The sequence below is a fragment of the Nannospalax galili genome, unplaced genomic scaffold, assembly GCF_000622305.1.
Source record: "Nannospalax galili isolate Female #2095 unplaced genomic scaffold, S.galili_v1.0 scaffold158, whole genome shotgun sequence".
NCBI classification, from domain to species: domain Eukaryota; kingdom Metazoa; phylum Chordata; class Mammalia; order Rodentia; family Spalacidae; genus Nannospalax; species Nannospalax galili.
The window spans coordinates 9,686,950-9,712,907 of NW_008345290.1; the positions used below are offsets into that span (position 1 = coordinate 9,686,950).

At 42.3% G+C, this 25,958-nt stretch overlaps 1 protein-coding gene across 1 annotated transcript in view; it reads right to left on the bottom strand.

Annotated features, from left to right (window-relative positions):
• Positions 1–25,958, bottom strand: part of Scrn1 (secernin 1) — a 71,598-nt gene that overhangs the window by 33,197 nt on the left and 12,443 nt on the right. The window contains exons 2-3 of the mRNA XM_008841531.2: positions 19,134–19,293; positions 1,844–2,025 (exon numbers count right to left, since the gene is read on the bottom strand). Coding sequence (XP_008839753.1) covers positions 1,844–2,025; positions 19,134–19,292 — 341 coding nt within the window. The 5' untranslated portion in view covers position 19,293. The remainder of the gene's footprint in view (positions 1–1,843; positions 2,026–19,133; positions 19,294–25,958) is intronic.

The window sequence follows — 25,958 nt, forward strand, 5'->3', positions numbered from 1 at the left end:
AATTTTTAAAAAATCGGAGGCAGGCGGATCTCAGTGAGTTCAAGGCCAGCCTGGTCTACATAGTGAGTTCCAGGACAGCTGGGGCTACAGGGAGACCCTGTCTGAAAAAGATCAAAGGAAAAAAAATCCTAAAAGCTGTCAAAACATAAATTCAAAACTTATTATTCTGCAGATTTTGTTTAAAAGAAAATGGGTTAAATATGTGAAGCTTTTTCCAGTCTAGGACAGCTACTCCCAAGGTTCTAAGAACTGCGAATTATAAGGAAGAGAAAGAGAGGACTAAAGGCAAGGTATCACCCCAGGTTAGCACGACAGCCTGCATCCTAGCACTCAGAAGACAGAGGCAGGAGGAACAGCAGCTCTAGGGCAGCCTGGACTACAAAGTAAAACACTGCTTCAAAAGAAGGGAGAAAAGAAAGGAAGGAGGGAGAAAAAGAAGAAGAAAAATAAAGAAAAAGGGAAACAAATGTTACCCAAACGATGTCCCTATTCAAGTTATATACATATGCCTGGCAGAAGCAGTGGGCCACAGGGGCCTCTGTGGAAATGTGCAATTTTCTCCAACAAACAACTGTCAAAACCTCAATCCCCTTTCTTAGGAAGTTAGCTTTGGGAGGTTCTTCGAAGACCACCCAATCTAGAACTCATACTGAAAACCTGAGGAAACTTGACTTAGAAAAGGGACAAAGCTTACTATACCCACTCTGAAAGCCAAGACCTCAAGCTCCCAGTCCAACCTTCACTGACTACCTCACGATTCCATTTTCCACCTTCTATCCTAGTCATTCATTCAACACTCAGCTACTGATCATAGTCATGTGCCAAGCACTCACTTCTCAGTGCTTGTGCCACAGGGGTGAACAGCACCAAGACCTCAGCTCATCCAGCCTCCACATATTCCTTCTACTACCCAAAGCCTGGGACATAAAGGTGTGGACAGGAAAGGACATGGTCTGCATTCTCTATTCTTTTATGCTTAATGTATTTTATATATTTTTTCTATTGCCTATTATTATAATTTAAAAGGCCATAGAAATCATCCATTTAAACTACTGTACAAATGACTTGGAACACAAGGTTATATTGAGGAATTGTAATGACTTTTTTTATTGATAATACTTTTTTCTCAGAGTTTCTATTAAAAGTCTATAAACAAGACTATACAGCCACCATTGTAACCTAAGTTTAAAATATTTTCAGCACCCCCAACATATACTCTCTTATCTATGAGGAGTAACTCTCCATTCCCCTGCCCCTAGCCAACCCCAGAGAACCACTAATCTACTTTGTTTCTTTATAGATTTGCTTCTTCTCTGAATCTCATATAAATAGAATCATACAACATGTGACTTTGTATCTGGCTTCTTTCACTTAGTATGTATAATGTTCTCAAGGTCATATTCTTTTTAATTGTGTGTGTGTGCGTGTATATGAGTGTTATGCTGCATGTATGTAAGTGCACCCGTGTCATGCAATGCCCACAGAGGACAGAAGACGGTGTCAGATCCCCTGGAATTGGAGTTACAGACAGTTGTTAGCTGCCATGTGGATGCTGGGATTCAAACCCTGATCTGCAAAAACAGCCAGTGCTCTTAACCCCTGAGCCATCTCTCCAGCCCCCAAGATCTTATGGTGTAACATATCACAGTATTTGATTCCTTTTTATTGCTAAATAAAATTCCATTGTTATTTATTCTTTTTTTCATCATCTTAAAAGTGTCTACCAAAAAGTACATGTCTTTAGGAGAACTATCTCACAAGACATGAGGTTTAGAAGAAAATAAATCCCACTCCTATTTCCAACTCCTCTGTGCAGTATTTTCAAATAATCACCACTCTGTACCTGACCAGATCCATCCCCAGTAAGGCTTCCACCTCAGAAGCTGGCTCTCTGGCGTTGATGGCTTCATTGGCAATGCATACTCCATGTTCATTGGCTCCCATTTCTGCCCCCCAAAGCCAAGCTGGTCTGCTTATCACTATGGCGTGGGTCCTGGGAACTTGGTCAATTGAAATATAAGTGCACTAAAAAAGGAAGACAAGAAAGAAAGCACCATCAATTGTCAGAAACATCTTACCTTCCACTCTGGAATCTACACTAAACTTCACACAGTTATAAACAACCGAGGTGTACAAGGCCTGAAATGCCCACAGTGCACCCAGGGGTTTCTGTGGTGAGTGTTGTTCCTTTTAGATCAAGCCAGACTTACACAGTGTTTCCTCACACACAATCATCTTCAGCCCGGTAGGTATCCAGCCAACCACTGCACTGACATTCTTAGTCTGCTCATTGAAAGTCTCACATGGCCATCAGCATTTGACATGAACACAGCTATTTTTCCTCCTGGGCAAAAATCTGGCTACATCAGTGGTCAAATGTTTTAGAAGTTATAGAGCTCTAGCTTCAAATGAATCTTTACCCAGAAGCCTGACATAGAAAGACGGTAAGAGGATGCTTTGCCTCAGACAAAAGAAAATAGGTCTTCAGAGTCCACTGTGGTTTTGGGACCATTTGACAACTGACATGATCTCAGCAGTTGTAGAAATGAGGAAGCAAACATGATATTGACATTGCACTGTTGTGAGGAATGCTTTTTCACACTTTTTCCTGCCTAGCCATTGGATTCTCACTCTAAGCCAATGAAACAAACAACACAAAACCGTTCCAGGGAGCTGTGCTTCTAACTGCTATCAGGACCACAGTGCATGCCACTAGACTGGTATGTTGTGCCTTCTCAAGGAGCTGGGGCTTAAGCGGGAACACAAGGGTGCTAATTTAGGTCAAACTACTTCCAAGGTATTTTTAACCTCAGAACCCTTCCTTCAGGGGCTGGGGAGGTAGTTGGCAGACTACTTGCCTACCATATAGGAAGTCCTGAGTTTGATTCCTAGCACTTCATAAACAATGCATGGTGGTACACATCTGTGATCCCAGAATTTGGGATGTGGAGACAGGAGGATCAGAAATTGAAAGCCGGCCTTAGTTATGTAGTAAGTTCAAGGCCAGCCTGGGTTATGTGAGGTCCTGTTTCAATAAGTAAATAAATAAATAAACAAAATGAAAACAAGAACCCCTCCTTCATACAAACTGTTACATAGAAGCAAAAAAATAATAAAGCTGATCAAACAAAAGTAGGAAGGAGCATGGGACCGTAGAGAGGACAACCTCTGGGTGTGAAAAACCACTCAGATCATCACCTGCTCAGTCTTCTTTCCTCCAGCCCATAATGTCCCTCCCACCCAAGGGACTAGACTGGAACGTTTAGATGATCTGTGGGTTTCATGACTGCCTTTCTGTGAGCCTGCAACACACTCCTTCTGGACACTGCAGCTGGCTGAAGCTGCCATCCACATTTCAAACTGAGGCTGAACACACTGGATTTGCCAGCAGTCTGAGGGACTTTCTCTTTTCTAATTCAAGGCTTCTGAGACTGAAGTGAATGCAGCCCAGTCAGCCATTCCGCATTGATTCTCAGTCATCTCAGCTCCTTTAAGAGCTCAAACTCAGGCAGCATTCAGTGGCTTCAGCCTCTGCACAGTTCAGGTCAAGTGTTTCCCAGCATTGAAGTAGTATTTTATCTGGTACATATTTGGAAGCTGAAAGCTAATTAATACCAGAGGTTGTCCAAAAAACATTGAGGGTTTTTTTTTCAGGGCGGGGCGACTTGACCATAAAATATACTTTTGAAATGTTTCCCCCATTTACTTGCTGAAAATAATTTTTTTATAAAATGATTCTTAGCCGGGTGTGGTGGTGCTCGCTTTAATCCCAGCACTAGGGAGGCAGAGTTCAATGGATCTCTGTGAGTTAAAGGCCAGCCTAGTCTACATAGCAAGTTCTAGGCCAGCCAAGAACAACACAGTGAGACCCCGTCTCAAAACACACAAACAAAAAGATTCTTACAGAACAAAAATCTAGGCAAAGCAGTGCTCATAGCTATACTCCTTGAAGTTTCCATCTTTGAATCGCACCCACCCCACATGTGAAACACACAGTTCAGCAGCATCACTATGGTTTGGATGTGGAAAGTCCCCTAAAGTCTTGTGTTAAAGGCTTGGTCCCCATGGTGGTGCCACAGGAAGGTGGTAGAACTAACACCACAAGGGTGTCAGTTTAGGGTCCATTCCCAGCTCCAGAAGCCCAATAGACTAGGCTCAGCTGCCTGTCCAAATACACTGATTAAAAAGATGCAAAATGATGAAAGACAGAGGAAGGAGAATTGATCAATGGCAGAAAGAGGAACAGATACAGAAGTCCAACGACCCCAAGTTCATCTTCAGGGTACAGGTATGTGCTTTAGGTTTAAATAGAGGGAGAACTGGGGCCTACAGGCAAGGAATGTGTGCAAAGTCAGTGTAGTTGATTTGATCACTATCTCAGCTCTGATTCTGCAAAATGACCTGAGGAAGACTTACAGTTTCTGGGACAAACTGGCTCTCAGGAACCCATCACTTCTGTTCCAGGCCTCAGCCTCACCTGCATCCAGAGAATGGTCTGTCCTGTGAGGCTCTACTGCTCCAGGAACTTAGGATAACTGCAGGTTTGGGAAAATGAGTGGTCTCTGTGCCTTCATCCATTAAAGGACATAAGACAGGCTAAAAAGGAAAAACTAAGAGGATATGAGAGGGAAAGAAACCAGACCCTGAGATTTAGTCTGCCTTTCCTACTGACTTTGGCATAACTGGTAAAGCCAGAACTGCCTACTTTCTCTTCCAAAGACATCTCAAAAAAGGATGTTAACTAAAACCAACAAACTGTGCTTACTCAAGCCCAGAATACTTGTAATCTTGAGCTCCACTGTGCCAGTACTCCTTTCTCATCCCTAAATCCCATGCACCTCATAAAATCACCTTGCAATTTCATTTACAAAAGGAAATTCTTGATGAGAAAAGTATATTTCAATTTATATATTTTTCTTACTTTTAAAATTTTACTTAAATTTTAAGCTTTGTGTAATCTTTAAACCTTCCTTGTACATTATATCCTTTGAGAAATATAACTCAGAAAACCTCAGATTTTTTTTTTTTTTTTTTTTTTTTTTGGTCTTTTTGAGACAGGGTCTCCCTGTAGCCCCAGCTGTCCTGGAACTCACTCACTATGTAGACCAGGCTGGCCTTGAACGCACAGAGATCTGCCTTCTTCTGCTGCCTCCCGAGTGCTGGGATTAGAGGCGTGTGCCACCACGCCCAGCTTAGAATCTTTAAAAAAAAAATTATTGAATTTTTGTACATTTTATATAATGTCTTGATCATATTTAGATCCCCTCCCCTATCTGCACTCTCTCATAGACCCCCCCCCAGGTTTCATGCATTCTGTCATATATGTCAAGGCCTAACAAGTCAAGTCTGTGTTCCCAACTATCCGTTAGTGTAAGTCTATCCACTGGAGCTTGGTCAACCTACTTAGCATCACTCCATTAAAGAAGACTAACTCTCCCTCATCCAGCATTGATCAATTGTCAATAGTTCCTCAGCTAGGGTTAGAACCATTTCCCCAGTTCTATGCTGGGTTTTTGCCTGGTTTGAGTTGGCATTGGTCTTGTGCATGCTGTCATCACTGCAGTAAGTTCATATGAGCAAGTTCCCAGTCTCCTGGAAAACTCTCTTTCCTTGTGGTCCTTCACCACTCTGGGCTCTGACAGTCTCTCCATCCTCTCTTCCACAATGGTCCCTGAGTCCTGGGTAACAAGAGGTTTAATGTAAGGAGTCCTATCCAGGGACCATACACTCTGCAGTTTCTTATTCTCTACATTTTGGCCAGTTGTGGTTTTCTGTGTTAATCACTTTCTGTTGCATGAGGAAACTTTGCTGGTGAGAGTTGAGATATACATTAATATTCTCTCTGCCCCCATTTCCCTATGTTCCCCATGAGCCTTAGGTGTAGAGATTGCATTGTAGATGTGTCACTTAGGGCTGGGCATCTCACAGACACTTATTCTCTGCATTTGACCAGTTGTGGAACTCAATAGTCTCCATCTGTTGTAAAAAGAAGCTTCTTTGATAAGTGGTGAGAGGTGCACTTGTCTGTAAATATAAGGATATATATTTAGCATACAGTAAGAAATTACAGTTGTCTAGGGGTGTGTCCTATGTAGATTTTTCTCTAGGATCTATGACCCTTGAGCCATGTGCATTTGACTATGTTTACAGTACCACACACGAGTTCCCTCCCATTGAGTGGGCCTTAAGTCCAATTAGATAGCTGTTAATTACCCCCAAAATAAAAGTGCCACTACTGTACCAACAGCAATACATTGGGTTGGACCATTTCGGGCTGGTCATTATTGTGGTTATTAAGTTTTACAGCTGAGTTGGACCATTGATTGGTTTGCTCCCTTAGCAGTTTGCATAGCCTCTCAAACTATGAAAGCTAGTCTTCAGGGAGGAAGCTTCCAGGTCAGTCCTAGTTCCATTGCTCCAAGACTTGTGTCCAAAGTATGTCCTGTCTTCAGCAATGGGGTCTTACCTTGAAGTTATAGGAGGCAATCAAGGGCTTTAGCAATAACCTGTGTTAGTTGGGGAGTCTCTTGGACTACCCTGATCAACAACTGGAAAAGAGGTTTTTTCTATCTCAGGATTTTATTGTATACAGCCATATAAAGACACAGAAATTCAGCTCTCCAAGGAACCCCACACCTATCTCTGGGATTGTGTACTGAGCTTTTCCTATATATCATCCCTGTCTAAATACCTATTAAACTCACTAATTTTGCTTCACCCTGGCTTCATCCCCAAATTCTTTTCTGTGGTATAAAGACCCAGCTTTACCTGAGTGGAGTTCCTTACAAGAGAAGAAACTGTGTTGGGCTGGTTTTCTCCACTGCCACTGACAGGCATGCCTTGGGCAGTTAAAACACCAACACAGAACCAAACATGAATCTGACCCAAAGACAGAAAAATAAAAACAAAGGTGCTAGGCTTTTCTCCTGCATTCAGTTACTGATAGGATCAAATAAAGAGTTAAAGTGTTATAGCAAAAGCTTCTAAGTGCCTACTATCGAATCTTTAAGAGGTGAGACCTGGTGAGAGAGCCTTAAGTGATTGGAGGTCACTCTCAAAAGGAATTATGGGACTCTGGCTTCTTCCTGCTTTGCTCTCACAGTTTTGATGTAAGCCGTTCTCATCTGCCACATACTCCTGCCATGATGTGCTGCCTTACCACAGGCCAAAGGCTAATCAATCACAAACTGGAAGCTCAAAACTATGAGGCAAAATAAACTTTTTCTCTGTATAGTTTAGTCGTCACCTCAAGTATTTTTATACTGATGTAAAGCTGATAATACAGACATTGATCAAGACACCAAAACTCTGTCCCTAATGAATGCAAGTAACAAACTTTATCTTGAAAGAATGAATAAGTAAAAAGGGAATCTCAGCTTCTCAAAAATAGATTCATCATAACATTTTTAAAGGCGGGAAAAAAGTAAGAATAGGAAATGCTTTTACTGATTTGTCCTCCAATTCATTTTTATGAATTCAGTTCTACTACACTCAGAGACCGTGTCAGCAGTAGTGGGGTGTGGGCTAGAGGCAGCCCCGTGCTGCAGCAGTCAGAGTAATTCTGTTTAGACACCTCTACTCAGGAGAAGGCAGGATTCTTGACTTTACTGCAGGACAGATTTTCAGGACAGGTCGGAATGAAGTAGAGTTGGAGTTTATTGAGAAGAGATTTTAACATAGACTTAAGCATGACAGTTAATAGAGAGACATTCAGGTAGAAGATAGAGAAACCCTCATATAGGCTTTGGCTTCTCAAGGGAGAGTCATACTTGAGTACCATAGGAGTAGACAAATATGCCATTTTGGTTGCTGTCAACTTTGTATCTCAAAAATGCTAGAGTAGCAATAAACGAAGGTTAAGAGAAAACTTCAGGTCAAAAGAATAGAATGACTAGCCTGGATAGAGACCTAGCATTCCAGCTGGGCCTGGTGACTAAAGGGAAGATCCCTAGGAAGGCAGCTTTACTTTAAGCCGGGCTAAAGAGATCTATGGAATAATTAATTAGTCCTTTAATGAGATAATGTACTTTCCTTCTGAGAATCCCCACCCCTAGCCTGGTAGCTTACTGGGCTGTAGTCACGGAGTTTTGTAAGTCTGCACTCTTCTTAATTCTTCAGAAAATTGTAACTTCTCCTTTTCTTCTATCTGCCTTCTAAGAATGCTTTCCCTAACACTTTCAGCTTCCCCAACATTTTGGGCTTCCTTCTTTTTCTCCAAAGTTTCACTCCTCACTCTATGTCTGCTTGTCCACCATGTGTCTGACCTCCACATTGGAAATGGCACGGATTTCTTTTTCCCTCTCTCCTCCATTCTCCTCTTCCTGACAGCTGCAGAGATTTACAGCTTGCCTGCCCTCAGGGTTTTTCTTCTAAAACCTAATAAAATTGTCCTTAAGCTACCCTTTGAATCCATTTTCGAGTTCTTTTACTAATAAGACTAGGAACCCTAATAGGGGACCCTGATTTTCCCCTGTGTCATCTGGGGATTCCAGTAATAAAAGGTTGCTAAGAAATAGTCTTTCCTTCTTTTCGTCCCCTTTTTCCATAAATGAGATTTTAGGGTAGCTCTGGAGGTATCTGGGCTAGAACTGTCACCTAGAAAGGAAAAACTATGAGTCATAGAGCTGTACATTATATCTGCTATTGAGATTTCTTGAAAATTTCAGATTTACAGCAGGAAGAAGACTATATACCCCTAGGTTTTGTTTAAGTTATTTTTCTTGTGACAAAATAACTTGACAAAAAGCAACTTAAGGGACAGAGTTTATTTTGGCTCACAGTTTGAAGGCACAGTCCATCATGGCAGGAAAGGCCTAGTGACAGGAGCTTGAGGCAGCTGGTAACACTGTATCCACAAGCAGAGAGATGAATGCTGATGCTTTCTCCTTTTTATTCGGCCCAGGACTCAAGCCCAGGTACTGTGCTGTCTACTTAACCTACTCTGGATAATCCTCACAGACATGCCCAGAGGCTTGTCTCCTAGGTGACTCTAGAACCTATCATGTTGATAATAAGATGAGCCATCATATGTCTCAAACTGATTCATTCTATTTTAATATTATTATTTGAATGTTTCTTATTTGAAACATATCTCTTTTAAAAAAAATAGTGTCTCTATATGTCTCTGTACAGGCCACTTTTGCAGCAAATGTTGTTCATTATACTGGAATTCGTGACTCTTGGCTGACAAAAGACTTCAATTATCAGCCTCCCTTCCCATGTCCTCTTTAGTTTTCCACTTCTATCCTGCCTCAAACACATTATATGCCATGTGCTTTGGTAGAACATTACTGAAAATGGCTAGTCCCTGCTCTGTGGCTGGGAAAGAAGGAAAAGAACACACACAAAAGACATCAGGACAGCTTCAGTGTCACTAAGCCTGCCCATCTCATACACATGGCATCTGGAGCCCTCCTTTTGATTAATCGTACCATGTTTCCTATTATTCCATTTATCCTCTTCTAAAATACCACATAATTGATGTGTTTATTACATGCGCAGTCTCCCTCAGCTAAAATGTCAGTTCCATGAGGAAAGATGATTCTGTTGCTTAGTTTACTGACATATCTCAAGGTTGGTACATAGTAAGGATCAATAGACCTTTTTTGGATAGACAGATAAATAGATGGGTGGGTGGATGGACAGATTACAAAGCTCTAAAGAAGCATAAAGTTCGAGGAAAAGAGGAATACTTCTAATTGGCCACAGTCTTTGTCAAGTGGGGACATGTGAAATAATCTTTAAAATGGGCCAGGCAGCAGAGATACCAACAGAAGAGCCTAAGACTAGAGAAATGGGGATGCCTAGGGTGTGTTCTTGGTCCAGGAGGTACCCTCAAGTGCTGAGGAAGGGAACTACTGAGAAACACTGCAACATAGAACATCAAGGGGAGGCTCAGTAAGGGCTGACTGATAAACACATCCTTTCCCACCAGAAAGACCAGATGGTCCTGTGGGAGTTCAAAACACATGCAGCCAACCTGGCACTTTACAAGCTAAATATAGAAGAATGAGGAAGGAAGGGGATTCCCAGTAGCCAGATGGGCCCAGTCAGCCCCTCCAGAGTACCAGTCTGAGAGCCAGTCATCACCAAATCCCTTCCCTTGATGGAGCCTCCAGGAGCCTATAACACCTGCCTCCAGAGGCCTCTTTGTCACAGGCCACAGGAGCCTGGGCCTAAACAAGGGCCCTTCTGTGACAGCTATTCAGGCCTGGTCCATTGTGTTTTAAATCCAGCTAATCACTGTCACCTCTGGGGGTGAGACTGGGAGGGGGAGGGGTGGGCACACCAACCTCACATGGATTGGTTAATCTCCATCCCAGTGTGGAAGCAAATCTCACAAGATAAGGGCCATTTATACCAGATGTAATTAGCTAAACTCTGCAGAGCCAGCCATCTAAAACCAGAGCTCTGCAGGCAGTAATTTTTCTAAATAAAATTCACCAACCTTGGCAATTGCCACATTATTAATGAAGTGGGATTCGAGGTAGTGGAGAAGGATTGCCCCAGAAAAACAGATTCATCTTGGAAAGCATGGCAAAATAGGCGAGTGCTCAAAGTCAAAATTCTCAATTAACTTTCCAGAAGAAAAGAAAATGCAGAAGCTGGGGTGATGGCTCAGAATGTTGAGTCTTGCAGTGCAAGCATGAGGACTGAGTTTGAATTTTCAGCACTCACACAAGACTGGCTGCAGTGGCACACTTGTAACCCCAGAACTGGGGAGGCAGAGGAGGGAGGGTCCTGCTTGACAAACTGGTAAGCTCCAGGTTCAGTGAGAAACCAGGTCTGAAAAATGAAGTATAAAGTGGTTGAGACAAAAAACACTTGGCAGTAAGCCCTCCTTCACATGCACATGCCCAAGCACATACACACACACACACACACACACACACACACACACACACACACACACACACACACAAACACACACACAAATAAAAGAAAAAAAAAGATAAAAGTATTCACCACTTAGAAGGGTCTTTACAGAGGTGATTCGGGTCTCAGCCTCAATTATTACTAAGCTGTCAAAAGAACTGAGGAGAAGATGAGCAGTCAGTCAGTCTTACTGCCCCACAGCCATTCCCACCCAGCCTTCCATAAAACAATCTGTCAGCAAGTGTGATTTCTGGTGCTAAAGTCACATAACATGGATGCCTGCAGGGGGACACTTCCAATTTGTCAATCCTTGCCTATGCTGAGCTCCACTCATTCAGGTGGCTTCAAGGGGTGGGGGACAGAAAAGATGAGCCTAGAAAAGGCCCTTGGGACAATGACAGAAAATTATTGTATAGAGCAAGACCTTCATTGTCTTGTGAGATTGAGTCAAAAATGAAAAGCAAGCTCAGCTTATATGCAGCCCACGTTCCAGAGTACACTACTTCTGCACAGCACCCAGTGAAAGGCCAACCTGCATACAATAGGCATTTCAGTTAATGAAATGCAGGCATTGTGCCTTTCCTACAGTACTGGGCTGGGGCCACAACCCTGGCACCACCAGTGAGAGTCATTGAGGGATAACTGGTGAGTCAGCCAAACTGTAAGAGTGAAGGAGAAAAGTCAGGGATAATGAGATGCTTTGGGAAAGAGCATTACTTTTATAAACTCACAACTCTAAAGCAACACTGCTCATGATCACTGAGGCTTGGGGGCAGGGGGCTTTCTTGTATTATTTATTATTACAGCCCAGGGTCATGCCTACTATTTGACAGATTCTTGAGTACTAAAGAAAATGCTGAGGGGAAGAAAGCACCACCTTCAGTTACATTTTAGAACTACCTGGAATTTCCCTGAAATGTTAAGAGATCTCTGGAGATGGGCAACTTGGACACCCGCCTGAGGAATGCGTTCGGGAAGGGAGACATGCTGAAGGAAGCCCTCTGCTAAGTCAGGCTCTCAAGACAATGAGCACCAGACTTCTCACTCAGCACAGCCATGGTCCTATGGCCACAGGGGAAGGAAACAGAAAGTAGCATCTATTCTGCCTAGTGGTCATGGAACTCTGTCCCTGATTTGTGCAGTGACTTGTGCTCTGTTACTGAAATATTGAGAGAAATGGCTTACAGAGATAAAATTCAGTCTCTCTCTCTCTCTCTCTCTCTCTCTCTCTCTCTCTCTCTCACTCACCCCCTCTCTCTCTCTCTCCCTCTCTCCCTACACACACACACACACACACACACACACCGCAGAACACAAATTACAATCTCCATATGGACAACTTTTCTAACAATGCCACTGAGCCATCACTAATTTTTAACTTTCTATACTTCTCATAAACATTGTCACTGGTAAGGAAAAGAAATAATCTACCAAAACATCTACCAATTGAGACTACTGTGTCACACACACAGGACTCCCTGTAGTGGAAAATACACAAAAATTAAAAAAGACCTTTAAAAAAGGGAAACAATAAGGATGGAAGTAATGGAGATGAGATAACACCAGATTCTTTTAGGAAATATTATGTTTCAACACTAACTTTGCTATTAAGAGTTCTGTCCCCTTAAATTGGTACAATTAGCCTCTTAGGCAGCAAGTATAAATAGTGTAAACTTAAGATAAAATCCATTACTCATCTGGAACAGTATTCTAATGTTGGTGCAATGTTTTCCTAAATAGAAGGTCCAACCATGTAAGAACAAATGTGTTCATATGATGCCTACATATAGGCACATACATACACACTACAATGTAACAGGAAGTTATTCGTCTGCTTCCTCTCCCTACTCCAGAAAGAGCTGTACTAACTTGCTCTAAAGTAGAGATGAATCATGTGGTACACAACAATATAGCATCCCCAGACAGCACAGAGGATAGTTCAAAAATAGATACAGGTGCTTGCTTCAGCAACATATATAATAAAATTTGAACCATATAGAAATTATCATGGTTCTTACACAAGGATGACAAAAAATAGTCTTACTCATCATACTCCGCAACCCCCTCCAAGAGAAGTTGTTATAAACTCAGAATCCGCATGGAAAGACTAACAGATAGATGTTTCAATCCTCTAAAGTATGCTTCACTGAACAAAAACATGTGGTGTCATCTCAGAAATTGAGACGCATGTGTTCGAGAACCTCAATTCTTATTTTTAGAGTCTCAGGCAAAGGGACCAGTGGATGGGAATGACTGATGGGAAGATGAAGGGAGGGTGGGTGGATGGACGAGGCAGAAGGAAAATCTGGAAGAGTGAACTAACTCTAATACTCACCTATGAGGTTTCTAAGGAAACCTCAGGATTCATGTGTTTGAAATATCATGAGATGAATGAAGAATTGATTTTTTTAATGAGAAGTTGTCAGATTGTTTTAGTTGTTGTTTGTTGTTTTGTTTTTGAGACAGGATTTTCATGTAGCCCCAACCGGCCTAGAACTTACTATGTAGACCAGGCTGGGCTCAATCTCAAGAGATCCATCTGCCTCTTCCTCCCTAGTGCTGGGATTAAAGGCATGCACCACCACACCGAGTTCAGATTGGTTTTTGTTTTTTTCAATGTCTGTATGGTAAATAGTGCTTTTATGGAAGTCACAAAAAATAGTAATTATGGTCATAGGACCAAATATGTAAAAGAACTCTGCATTCTGTACCCGTGACAAGGATAGGATGGAGACTGATATGACTATATGGAGCTAAAGGTGCAAGAATAAGTCTGAAGAGCAGACTGCAATGTACCTGCCAATGACAGGCATCTAGGCACTAAGACTTAACGTCAGTTACTGTGACAACATACCTGAGAAAAGCAACTCAAAGGAGGGAAGGTTTATTTTGGCTCACAGTTTCAGAGGTCCCCATGCATGGCACTCAGCTTGTTGTCTCTGAGTCTGTGGTGAAGCAGAGCATGGTAACTAGGGAACATGTGATAGAGCACAGCTGCTCACCACATGGTGACCAGGAAGCAGAGAACAAGAGAGGAATGGCTCGGAGTCCCAATAATCCTTCAAGAACATGCCCCCAGTGATCTGCTTCCTACAACAACCCCCAAAGTTCCCTTCACATCCCAGTATCATTGCCAGCTGGGGATCAAGTCTTCAATACATGAGCCTTGAGAGAGCATTTAAGGTTCAAATTCTGAACCAGTGAGATGGCTAGCTGGGTAAAGATGCTTACTACCAAGCCTGATCCCCAGACACCACATAGGTGAAGGAGAGGGCAGATTTCTACAAGTTGCCCTCTGACCTCCACACATGGACCGTGGCACACACACCTCCCCACATACACACAAAATAAATGTTTGTTTTAAAAATAAATCCCTAGGGGCTGGAAAGATGACAGAGCTCCTAGGTTTGGTCCCCAGCACCCACATGGTGGCTAACAACTGTCCATAACTTTAGTTCCAGGAGATCCAATGCCCTTTTCTGGCCTCCACAGGTATTGTATAAATGGGTGCACTTATATACATACAGGTAAACTACTCATACACATAAAAGTAAATAAATTATAACAAATTTTTTAAAAAATAAATCTCTTATAAAATGCAAATTGAACTGGGTGTGGTGGCACATGCCTTTAATCCCAGCACTGGGGAGGGAAAGGCAAGCATGTATTTGTGAGTTCAAGGCAGCCTGTTCTACATAGCAAGTTCCAGGCTAGCCAGAGCTGCATAGTGAGATCACGTATCAAAAATAAAAAAAGCAAATTGCAACAGAGCTGGATTCACTAAATCTGTGCTAGTTCAACAGAGATGGAGGGTGGTAAGAAAGGAAAAGAGAGAGAAGATAGGTAGATTTGTCCCTTTCCTGGCAATGTCCTGCTTAAAGTTTACCAAGGGCTTTAATATGTCAGTTCATGTATCTCACAAAATCCAGATTGCAGGCAAAGCAGGCATTATGATCTCTATGTGGTCAATGATGGAAAGAGGAAAATAGGACAGGAGTCAGGACCCCATCTCCAGGTCAGAACTCATGGCCTTGGTCTCAGATCACTGTAAATTTTAGTTGATTGACAGTGGGAAGACTTTCACAGTATACAATATCCACAGAAGAATAACAGGCTAGAAGGAAGAGGGCATATCAGTGCTGGAACCTTAAGGCAGCTTAGTCCATCATGCAGATGAGATGAGAAAGGAAGGACATTCTTAGCAAATGGAAGAACAGAGAATGCAAGGGTGTTGTTTGTTCAAGGAATGGCAAGCATTCAGTGAGGCTGAGGTGCAAGCTGGGAGACTAAGAATGAAGACAGGAAAGTGAGCAGGAAGTGATGCAGCCCATGAGTTGGTATCAGTTCATCAGTTGTAACAAATACACTGAAATAATACAGGAAGCAAAATGAGGGACTTCTGGGAACTCTCTGTACTTTCAGCTTATATTGTTATAATTTTTTTTTAATCTATTAATTTTAAAAAGAGAGGAAAAGCAGTCAAGAGAGAGCACGATGCCAGTTGAGAAAAGTTCTACCCAGCATATACATCAGCCAGTTCTGTTACCCAACCAAAAGCTTTAACAGGGCAGTGACAACTCTGCTCTGGAAAGAAACTTCTGGCAATCCTTCACGGAGAAAGATCCAAGAGAAAGAGGACTGGGGAACCACCAGAGTGTATCAAAAGGCCAAATCGGGCAGGAGCAGAGTGGGGGAGATGGGGGCACATAACAGGAAGCAACAGGTCACAGTGACAGCTGTCCCTGTGGACCCTGGGATGTGAAAATCAGCCTCCCCCTGGATCCAGGGCAACTATCAGCAGACAATAGTGCTAACAGAACAGGGACAAATGAAACGGAGACCATATATAAGATTTGACCTGTCAGGTTATTTGATCTGCCAAATAGGCTCATGGCAATATACATAGCCGCTCACAGCAGAGGTATGGAATTTGAAGGAGAGGTCAGGGGTGCCCTGGAGACTAACTGTGGAGTATTATCAACTGCACTTACTTATGCAAGAGGCCATGATTTAACCTATACAGCATATTTGCTTGGATAATAACACTGGGTTAACAGTAAACGGAATCGTGTCTGTTTCCTAAAATGATCTAAATGTGAGAGTGGAATGCCAATAATTACTTAGCTTGTCCAACAAGAAAGAAAATAAACCTTTCTGAAATCCTTATGGATGATGTTACAGGAACTATGACTGTTTAACAAATTACCCTAAAATTTAATGATATTAAACAACTATGTATTGTGCTCATGGATTCAATGAGTCAGGCAAACAGGATGGTGTGTCTACACCCCAATGCCTGTGGCCTGGAATCACCAGGAAGTTCTTTCATATACATGTCTGGCAGTTGATGCTAGGAGTTAATTGGGAGTCCTCAGATCTTGTCCATGTGGGCTACTCTAGTACCTCCCAACATGACTGAGTTCTCAGGGTAAAGTCCAGAAAAACACAGAAAGGCAGGCACATAAAAGCTACATGCCTTCATTATCCAGCCCTAGAAATCACTCAATATCACTTCTGTATGTGCCACTGGCCAGAGAAACATCAACCCTCAGCAGTGTTCCAGGTCAAGGTGAAGGATGCAGGCCCCACTCCTGCTCCCTGGGAGGAAACAGCCTCCACAGCTTAAGAAGTGCACGTGGGGTAGGAACTGGCACAGCTCCCTTTGGGAATTGAAATCTACCTGTGTAAAAATCAAGGGATTGTTTCTGTTTGTATGTCTTTGGAGTGGAGGTAAGGGTTTAAGAATATTCAGAAAAGTAGACAGGGAAGGTCAACAACAACCCAAGCCAGCAAATGTCATCCATGCAGAGTCTACCCTGTTTCTGGAAAAGGGAAACATTCAAATCCAAATGACACAGATAGTCACTCATTGAGGACTGTCCAGTGAAATTGGATGAGCTGCGTGGAGGTCCCACTGAGGCTTAGAGACATGGGACTAAGCTATAGTGGCTCAACTCAAGAGGCAAGTAAGTAGTCCTATTGAAAGCCCTGAGGGAGACAGTCTTCGACTATCCTGCCCACAGAGTGCACACTCAACTCTGCCTTTGTCAAAAGCAGCATTTTATTAATTCTTTGAAAATGTCATACGATGTATTTTGATCATATTTACCCAACCCCCATCCCTTCCCCTAATTCCTCTCAGATCCACTCCCACCTCCCTATGTCCCCCAACTTCCTTTTTTATGCACAAACCATCTAAAACAAGCAGCTTCTCATAGAGGTATGGGGTTCCTGGTGATGAAATGTACTTTTAAAGGACTGAAGTGGGACTAGTACTTCAGAAAAGGAAACACTGCACATACTGATAAATACCCTTTTAAAACTGAGCAGGATAACCAGAAAAATCCATTCATTTTTTTAAACCACAGAACAGTCAATAGTATAGGTATGGAAAGCACTTGATCATTTACTAGCCCAGTTCTTGTCTACAAAATTCTTAATCATTTAGCAACCACTATTTAAACAAACACTAAATATGCCATAAGTAGGAAGATTAGTCCATGAATGCAAACATGGCTCCATATGCCAAAGAAATAGAAAGGAATTATGCGATCATGTCCATAATCGGTGAAATACTCAACAGAATCTAATAAATGCCTCTGAACTATTTTTCCAAACACTCAAAATAGGAATTCATATAGCATTTTTAAACTGATAAAACTACACAAATCTCAGTCCCACATCTATCATCTTAACATGGAAGTATCATAGGCACCACCCACTCAGGTCAGGCACAGTTGCAAAGATACCCCTTATCTCTACCGCATCCAAGATATAACCCAAAGCAATCAGACAAGAAAATAATTAGAGATGTAAGAAGAATCAAAACATTCCAATGTGTAGGCACATAAGAGAATTCCTGGAAACTTCAGCAGAATCAATGGCAAAATCTGACACAACTAAAGAAACAATTTAAAGTCCACATAACTATCACAAAAGTCCAGTAACACGTTGTAGAGATTTGGAAAGACAGACATTGTCATGCACTGCTGGCAGACATGCAAAATGGCAAGCCTACAGAGGAAACTGGACCATATTTACCAAAATTACATATTCATGCAACTTGTGGCCCAGAATCTCATTCCTAGTCATCTCTCTCAAATTGATACTAACAAAAATGATATTTTAAAGCACTCAAGATGGGAATTGGTGAGACAATCTGTAACATGCTAGAAATACATAAGACACTGTGATAGATACACAAAGCTATGATCTACCCCAACATTGTTTATAACAAAAGACTGGAAAGCAACCCAAATATTCAGCAGCAAGATGGAACTTGTTACATCAGTGCATCCATAGGATGGACCACTACCCAATAAAGAACACAGATTTGTATGCAGTGCGTGTTGCACCTTCTGATCGCCAAGATATGAATTGTGTTGAAAAAAGAGCAAAGTGAGAAAAGCAGACCAACTGTAGTGGCACATGTCTACAATCCCAGTATTCATGGACTTAGGGGAAAAGTCAGGGTGCGAGATAGCAAGACAATGTCTTTTTAAAAAGGAAAAACGAAGGGAGAGGAAAAAAGAAAGAAGTATATACAGCATGCTCCCTTACTCTAAGAAGAAAGGAGCTAGGGTGATGATATACATGCATATGTATAATTTATTACATATGTGGATAAATTTTTAAATGGAAGGTGTATTGTACTTTTTGGTTGCTGTGATAAAATACCATAATCAAAGGCAACTTAAGAAAGAATTTGTTTTGGCTTATGGATAGATGGCCATAATAGTGGGGAAGGCATAGTGGCAGGTAGCCAGAGCAGGAAGTTGAGAGATTACATCTCAGCAGCACACAGGAAGCAGAGAACACTCAAAGCCCATCCCCAGTGACATGCTTCCTTCAGCAATGCCACATCTCTTAAACTTCCACAAACAGCGCCATCAACTGGGACCAAGTATTCAAATATGAGGGCCTGTGGAAAACATTTCCCATTTAAACCACTATAGAAGGCTACACCAAAAACACTTCCAAAATGAGGTTCTCTGTAGGGGAGAAGAAAGGGAGCATGAAGGCAAGCTAGACTTCAATGAATCTAGCTTACGTTATAGATTTTATGTTGGAATTATGTAAATATTTTACTTAAATATAAAACAAGGGCCATAGTGAAGAGGGACTTCTTCATATGTCCTTGTTATTAAGGCTCTGAGCACAACTTCATGCAAGTGAGAATTAGGGAAGAAATCACATAGCTAGAGGCAAAGCCAGGAGAGGATGCATGATTGGCAGAGGGATCACACTGCATCACTTACCTCAACCTTGCTCTCAGCATCATGATCAGCAGCCGGGAAATACACAACCTCTTGCACTTCGTCTCTGGGCCGGGCAGAATTTTTCCCAAACACCACCAAGTCATCCTTAGCACGTGGAGGCAAGGCCACAAAACAGTAGCTTGGAGGAGCCCCAGCCATCCTGAAAGGAAAACAAAGTGAGAGGTGGCAGAAGGCTGGACGGGGACTTTCCAACTGTAGGTGCTTTGGAGGCATTTCACCAGGTACAGTAGGTTTACAATTGAACTGCATACAGTTAGCTCAGAAAAGGATCCTGACTGGCCAACAAAGGTGAGGAGACTGAAATAGAATTATACAGCTGCAGAGACCAGATATGCTTAGTCCTTCATGGGATTAAGTAAACTCAGATTGACAACAGTCCTCAGTGGCAGCCAAAAGAGCAGTGACATAGGGGAATGGGAAAGAAGTTATTGTTCCAGGCAGAAGACACATCACACACGTTGCGATCTGTCACATGAATAAATGAATAAGTAATACACAACTGTCGCTTCGTAGTTATAGGAGGTTGATGCCAGGACCCTGCATAGATGCTCAAGTCCCTTATAGAAAAGGGCGTAGCATTTGCATAAACCTCTGCACATCTCCTGTAGACTTTACATCATCTCTAGATTATTTATAATACCTAATACATTGTAAATGCTACATGAATAATTCATATACTGTACTGCTGAGGGAACGGAAAGATAAAAAGGCCTCTGCATGTTAAGTTCTGATGCACTCCCCCATTTGGCATTTCTGAGCCACAGTTGTCTGAATCCAAAGATACAGAACCAGCAAAGATATAGACAGCAAACTGTACCTTGCAGAAGTACCTTGGATCCAAAGATGCATTGGCAGCTGCCACATTCAGAGGTTGGGTTTTTAGGAGGAAATTTATCTAGTGATAAACTGAAAGCCATGACCACTCTATTTTTTATTGAATTTCTGTGTATTTTATATGCAACATCTTAATTATCTTTATACCTCCTTCCCCATCAGCACCCTCCCACCCCCCCAACTAGACTTCATGTATTCTGTCATTTATGTTAAGGTCTATCAAGTCAAGTGACCACTCTGTTTTTAAAAACAATTTTTATTCTGTCCCAATGGCATAATACACAAGCACTTTTGGCTTTCCTCCCCTCTGCAGTGACTCCTGGGCTGACTTGTCTTCTGATATCCAAGGCAGACCTTTCCCAAACTGGGTCCTTCACAAGGTTCCACATCTCAGAGACCAGCTCCACCATACATCCCATTGGAGCACCTGGGACTCAGACACCATCCTTATCATGTGCTTCACCATCTCCTAAATCTCTATGGAATTAGCCATTCTCTTCCAGCCCAGCTGCTGCCATCCTCATCAAGGCTCCATCATCTTGAGTCTAGATCATGCAGTAGCCCCTCAGGGACTGCTGCAAAACCTCAGCTCTCTCCCAAGTATTCTCCACACTGGAGCCAGAGACATTCCTTCAAAGAAGATCTGATCATGTAATCTCTGCTTCAAGTATTTTAGCTTGACTACAGCTCTTAAAATAAGGGCCTGACAAATAGTCTGATCAGCTTGTGCCCCCTCCTCAGTTTCAGCTCACACTACTCGCCCCTCTATGCTCACATCAGCACACAGGCCTCTTTCTAGTTCTCCAGCATCCCAGGGCCTTTGCTCCACCGCTTTTCCTGAGTATTCCTTTCCCTGCTATCTATACAATGTCTTATGCCGAGGAGATTTTTAATAAACAAGCATTCTTTTCTTGTTTCATTTTTTTTTAACATTCTATAGACTGAAATGATCTCTACAACTGCCTCCTTTGTCATCATGCTTCTGCACCTGGCCTGAATACCCTTCCCTTAGTCTTTCTGCATTATCAGAATCTGATTAAAAAATGCTTCCTTTCAGGAAGGTATTCATAAAGAACTCAGCCATTTATTCAGCATTCATGAACAGTAACACATCCAGTTTGTTCTAGAATAATATGCATTTGTTACTTGTAACTATTCTTCATCTGCTTCTAAAAAGGTCCCTGAGAGCAGGACCCATGCTACCCAGCTACAGTAACCTCTTCTCCAACTCAGCATTAAAGACAATCTACAAACATTATCTACTGAACCCACTTTCCCTTTGTGTTATCAAGTACTCAACTTAAACACATCTTTAACAGAGAAGTAGAGCAATAGTCTCAGAAAAGCTCTAGACTGGGCTTCAAAGCTCAGCTCTGCCAGCTGTGTGACAACAGGCAAATCACTTTACCTCTCAGGCTGGGCTGCTTCTACAAATGTTTTGTCTCAGTGCACATGCTTTTCACAAGTATAAAATTAAGTCATACTTGAAGAAATACTATAAACTATGGAGGCTGATTAAGTAGAAGATACTTTGGGGCTTGACTTTTAAAATAGGGTGGCATTTCAAAAATTTCTGCTGAGCAAGCTGATCCAAATTGACTGGCTTCATTCATATCTACAGCAGCTACCAAGTTGCAGAGTCAGCCGTTTGTGTTTAGAAATTACCTTGCTAGTTCAATGTCTAGGCTACTTCAAGAACAGGTCTTTCATTTATAAGAGGTATCTGTAGAATACATAGAAATTCAAAGGATTTTTAGCAAGGATCTATTCTTTAGTCAGAGCTTAGACTTACTCAGCAAGTCAGCTGAGTCACTGGGTCACTTGACCCTGAGGAGGACACAGGCAACAGAAGCCCAGGGGGGGGCTAGGGACAAAGGAGGCTGGCTTTTTCACCTGGTCTTGTGGATGAGCAGAAATGTCCAAGGAAGTGGAATTTCTATCTCTGTGTGTGTGTGTGTGTGTGTGTGTGTGTGTGTGTGTGTTCATCTAGCTCAGTGGACGAACCAACAAATTACATCACAAATACCAGCAAATTAGTACTTACTGTGCCTAAATTGTACATACTGACTAGCCTCAGAGATAACTCTGAAAGACTCCTAGACCAGAGGATAATGGAAATATCCTATCTCATGCTCCAGTATAGGGCCCACTAGCCTTATGCAGCTATTGAAGTATATTTAGTTTGATTACAGAACTGAATTGTCAACTTGATTCCAAACATTAAATATGTCAGTAGCCATGGGTAGCTACTAAGAACTCTATTGGGAGAACAAAGAAACCCAGAAGTAAAGATTTCCAAATCAAAGCTTCTGCTAAGCCCAAAGTACTTTAGAAAATCCCCCACTTATTCCAGTGACTAAATGTGCTATCAGCCATCAAAACTGAATAATCTGCCAGTCTTGGGGCCTAGTGATCTACACCTTTGGTGCATGCCTTTAATCCAGTATTGTGAAGGAAAAAGCCAAAAAAGCCAGCCTGGTAAGTTCCAGACAAGACCAGCCAGGGTTACAACAGTGAGATCATGACTTAAAAAAAAAGAAGAAGGTGCTTCTAGAAGCCTGGAGAAAACACCAGCCTTTGTTACAGTAGCTCTTACTCCAGGAGCTAAAGCTGATATTCCAGGTACATATTCTTTTTATCCCAGTGTGAATCACAGGATACTAAGGCAGAATTCACCAGAAAGATGACCTCATTCAAACCCAGACTCTTCAGTTTACATCTTCCCTCTGGCTCATAAGTGAATTTTGATGCCTTTATTTTTCCACAACTTCCACCTCTCTCCCCTGAGTAGGCATCACTTCCTAGCCCACAAAAGAAAAATGGGTGGGGGATGGAAGACTGTTTCAGAGAGAGGCCTCACAGGTGGTGGGAGCTGCATCCCTGTATGGACAAGCCAGCACTTTCCAAACCTCCTGCCTTCTTGGGGCTTATGGAATCAAGTGAGTGGATGGGTAAAATCCACATATGTTTTAGAAAAGCACCTTAAGAAATAAATATGCATCTCACAAGCAAGGGTCAGTGCTGATGCAGTAGCTCAAAGTTGGACTGAATATAACTACATAGGTGTGGGTACCAGACATGGCATTCCCCTTTCACTGTGGGTCTCAGGGAAAAAAGTCTTAAAAACAGCAGGCTGAGGGGTAGGCCTGCTGAATATGGCTGCTTTGTAGCAAAAGCCAATTAGGATTCTTGCCAGATTAGCAATAAACAGTTCTAATTAATGAAACACTCCAAATTAAGTCCCATCAATGGGGATGCTAACTGGCATTTCCAAGTCCACCCTGGGAACGTTTTAAAGCTCATTTATGCTCTCTAGGTTCTCTATCCAAAACTAGTTTTAATGGTCATGCACTGGAGAAGGAGTATGAAAAGACAAGAAGCTGGGATAAGGATACAAGAAATTTAAATATATATATACTGTAGCAGGTGTCATTTTTGTGGCAGAGAAAGGAAGTCAGATTATTAGCTGGCACAGTATGAAAATATATCTGATATATTTTCTCCCAACCCCTACTCCCAGTCGGTCACAGTGTAAGTAACCAACTTTCTGTCTGATGGAGCTTTCTGTGCTGTTGGAATTTGCTCTGTCTGGACCACAGTAGCCATTAGCGAGGTGGGGCTAATGAGTACTTGAAATGCTAGTTTAATGTCTTTCTGAGACAGGGTCTCCCTATAGCCCAAGCTGGCCTGGAATTCACTATGTATACCAGGTTAGCCTGGATCTCATAGAGATCCCATGTGCTAGAATTAAAGGCATGCACCACCACTCCTGGCTAGGAACTACATTTTCACTTAATTTAAAATTAAACAGCCAGCATTACACCAAGTGACACAAGCTACTCAGAAAAACACAAACACAGGTGAATATTCCTGTGCCAGTGATTCAGATTTCAGATATTTTCCAGGTGGGAGCCATGAACACACACATGATGAAATACTTTGGGAAGGGACCCAACTTAAATACAAAATGCATTATGTTTCCTAGATGGCTTTTACACATGGCTTGAATGTAATGACAGTACAGTATTTTTAATGTACTGTCTTGACTGTGACCCATCACATGAGGACAGGAGGTGTCATGTCAGACACCAACAAGTTACATTCTCGATGTATCAATTGCATCTCCCATTGCTGTGCTCACATACCTGATAAGCAGCAATACAAGTGAGGAAGAGTTCATTTCAGCTCACAGTTCAGGGCATACGGGCCATTAAGGAGGAGGAAACATGGTGGCAGGAGCACAAGGCAGTTGGTCACATTGAGTCCTCAGTCATGAAACAATAGACAAGGAGTGGGGCCTTCCAGTGACCCACTTCCTCCAACTAGGCCCCACCTCAAAGTCCTCCCCAACCCGGACTAGGGACCAAGTGTTGAAACACAAGAGCCTCTGGGGGGCATGTCATATTCAGGCCACGATGTCAGATGTGGCATGCTCAGCCAGTGCTGTATGATTTCAGTTCAGTAAGGAAACCAGAGTACTCAAACACTTAGAAACAGAAGAATGGTGATTGCCAGGGTTTGAGGGAAGAAGGGAATGGGAGAATTCCCATTTTGCAAGATGGAAAAAATCCTGAATGTTGGTGACTCAAAAAAGTGAATGTACCTAACGTTTCTGATCTACACAATCAGAAATGGTGGAGGTGACCATTTCATACATATTTTATCATAACTAATCTTCTTCCTTAAAATTTTTTTTTATTTTTATTTTATGTACATAAGTGTTTCGCCTGCATGCTTGCAAGTGCAACTGTATGTGAAATGCCCATGGAGGCCTGAAGAATGTCGGATCCCCTGGAACTGGATGGTTGTTAGCCACCATTTGGGTGCTGGGAACTGAACCCAGGTCTTCTGCAAGAGCAGTCAGTGTTCTTAACCACTGAGCCATCTCTCCAGCCCTATAATCAAACTTTTTAAGCTAAACACCCACAAATGGTGAGAGGCTCTCATAGTGGACCACAGTACACAGCTTGAGATCTGCCACTATTACCAAAGTGAAGAATCACTAACACCAGTGGAACCTCCCTCAGGATTCAGGACTTCATCTTGGAGATAAGACATGAGTATGCTCTTGGAGCTCACTGCTGAGTTGCTGATTCCACCAGCATGCACCCTGTGCTTCGTGACAGGAGCCTGGCCTTTAGGCTTGTGGGTATGCAGCTTTGTACTCCTGTAACTAGGAAACCACTGGTAGAATGTCTAGACTAGGAGGGAGGAAGCTGCATGGGAGAAAAGGGCTTTGTCCTCAAGTTCAGGGAAGACTTATTGAAGGTGTGAATGCCCTGGGCCTGGGCAGGGGGTTTCTTTGCATGGCTGCTAAACTGCCCTGTCCTTTTACCTCCACCTAGCTAGAGTGACCCTCATCAGTCACCTTAGTCAGTAATAAGAAAGCCTTGGATTGCTGGAAAGGAAGAAAATGACTCTTTATATGAGCTATAGGCTTGTTAACTGTCATGCAAATAACTGTGACAAACTGCCTTTCCTTACACAAAGAATGAAAGTCAAATTGCCAGTGAGGCTGCCCTGACCCCCCGCCCCCCCACACCCTCCCTGCTGCACCAGGAACTATGAATGTGAAGTCTATGAAACAGCCCTTTCCAGAAAAGCAAAGAAATTATTTTATTGATTGGCAAGTTCATATTTAAAATTATTGACATTCCTGCTGAACTAAGAATGGGACAAATGATACTCATTTATAAATTGATTTTTCTATCATATCTTTACTACTGAAATAGTAAAGAATAATGAAGTGTTGCAGAAAGGAATTATCTAACAATGGTGTGAATTACCTGTCTCATCAAGCTCTGCCTAAGGGAAAAACAGATTCCACTGTTTCCTTGGAAGTTCGAGGGAACAGAGCACAGAGCTGAAGACTTCACAGCCAGGGAGCACCTGCTCTGAAAACCCCTGCTTTGACTGAGGGACTATCAAGAAAGTCAGTGGGTGTTAAGTGTGTACACAACTCTCCAACAT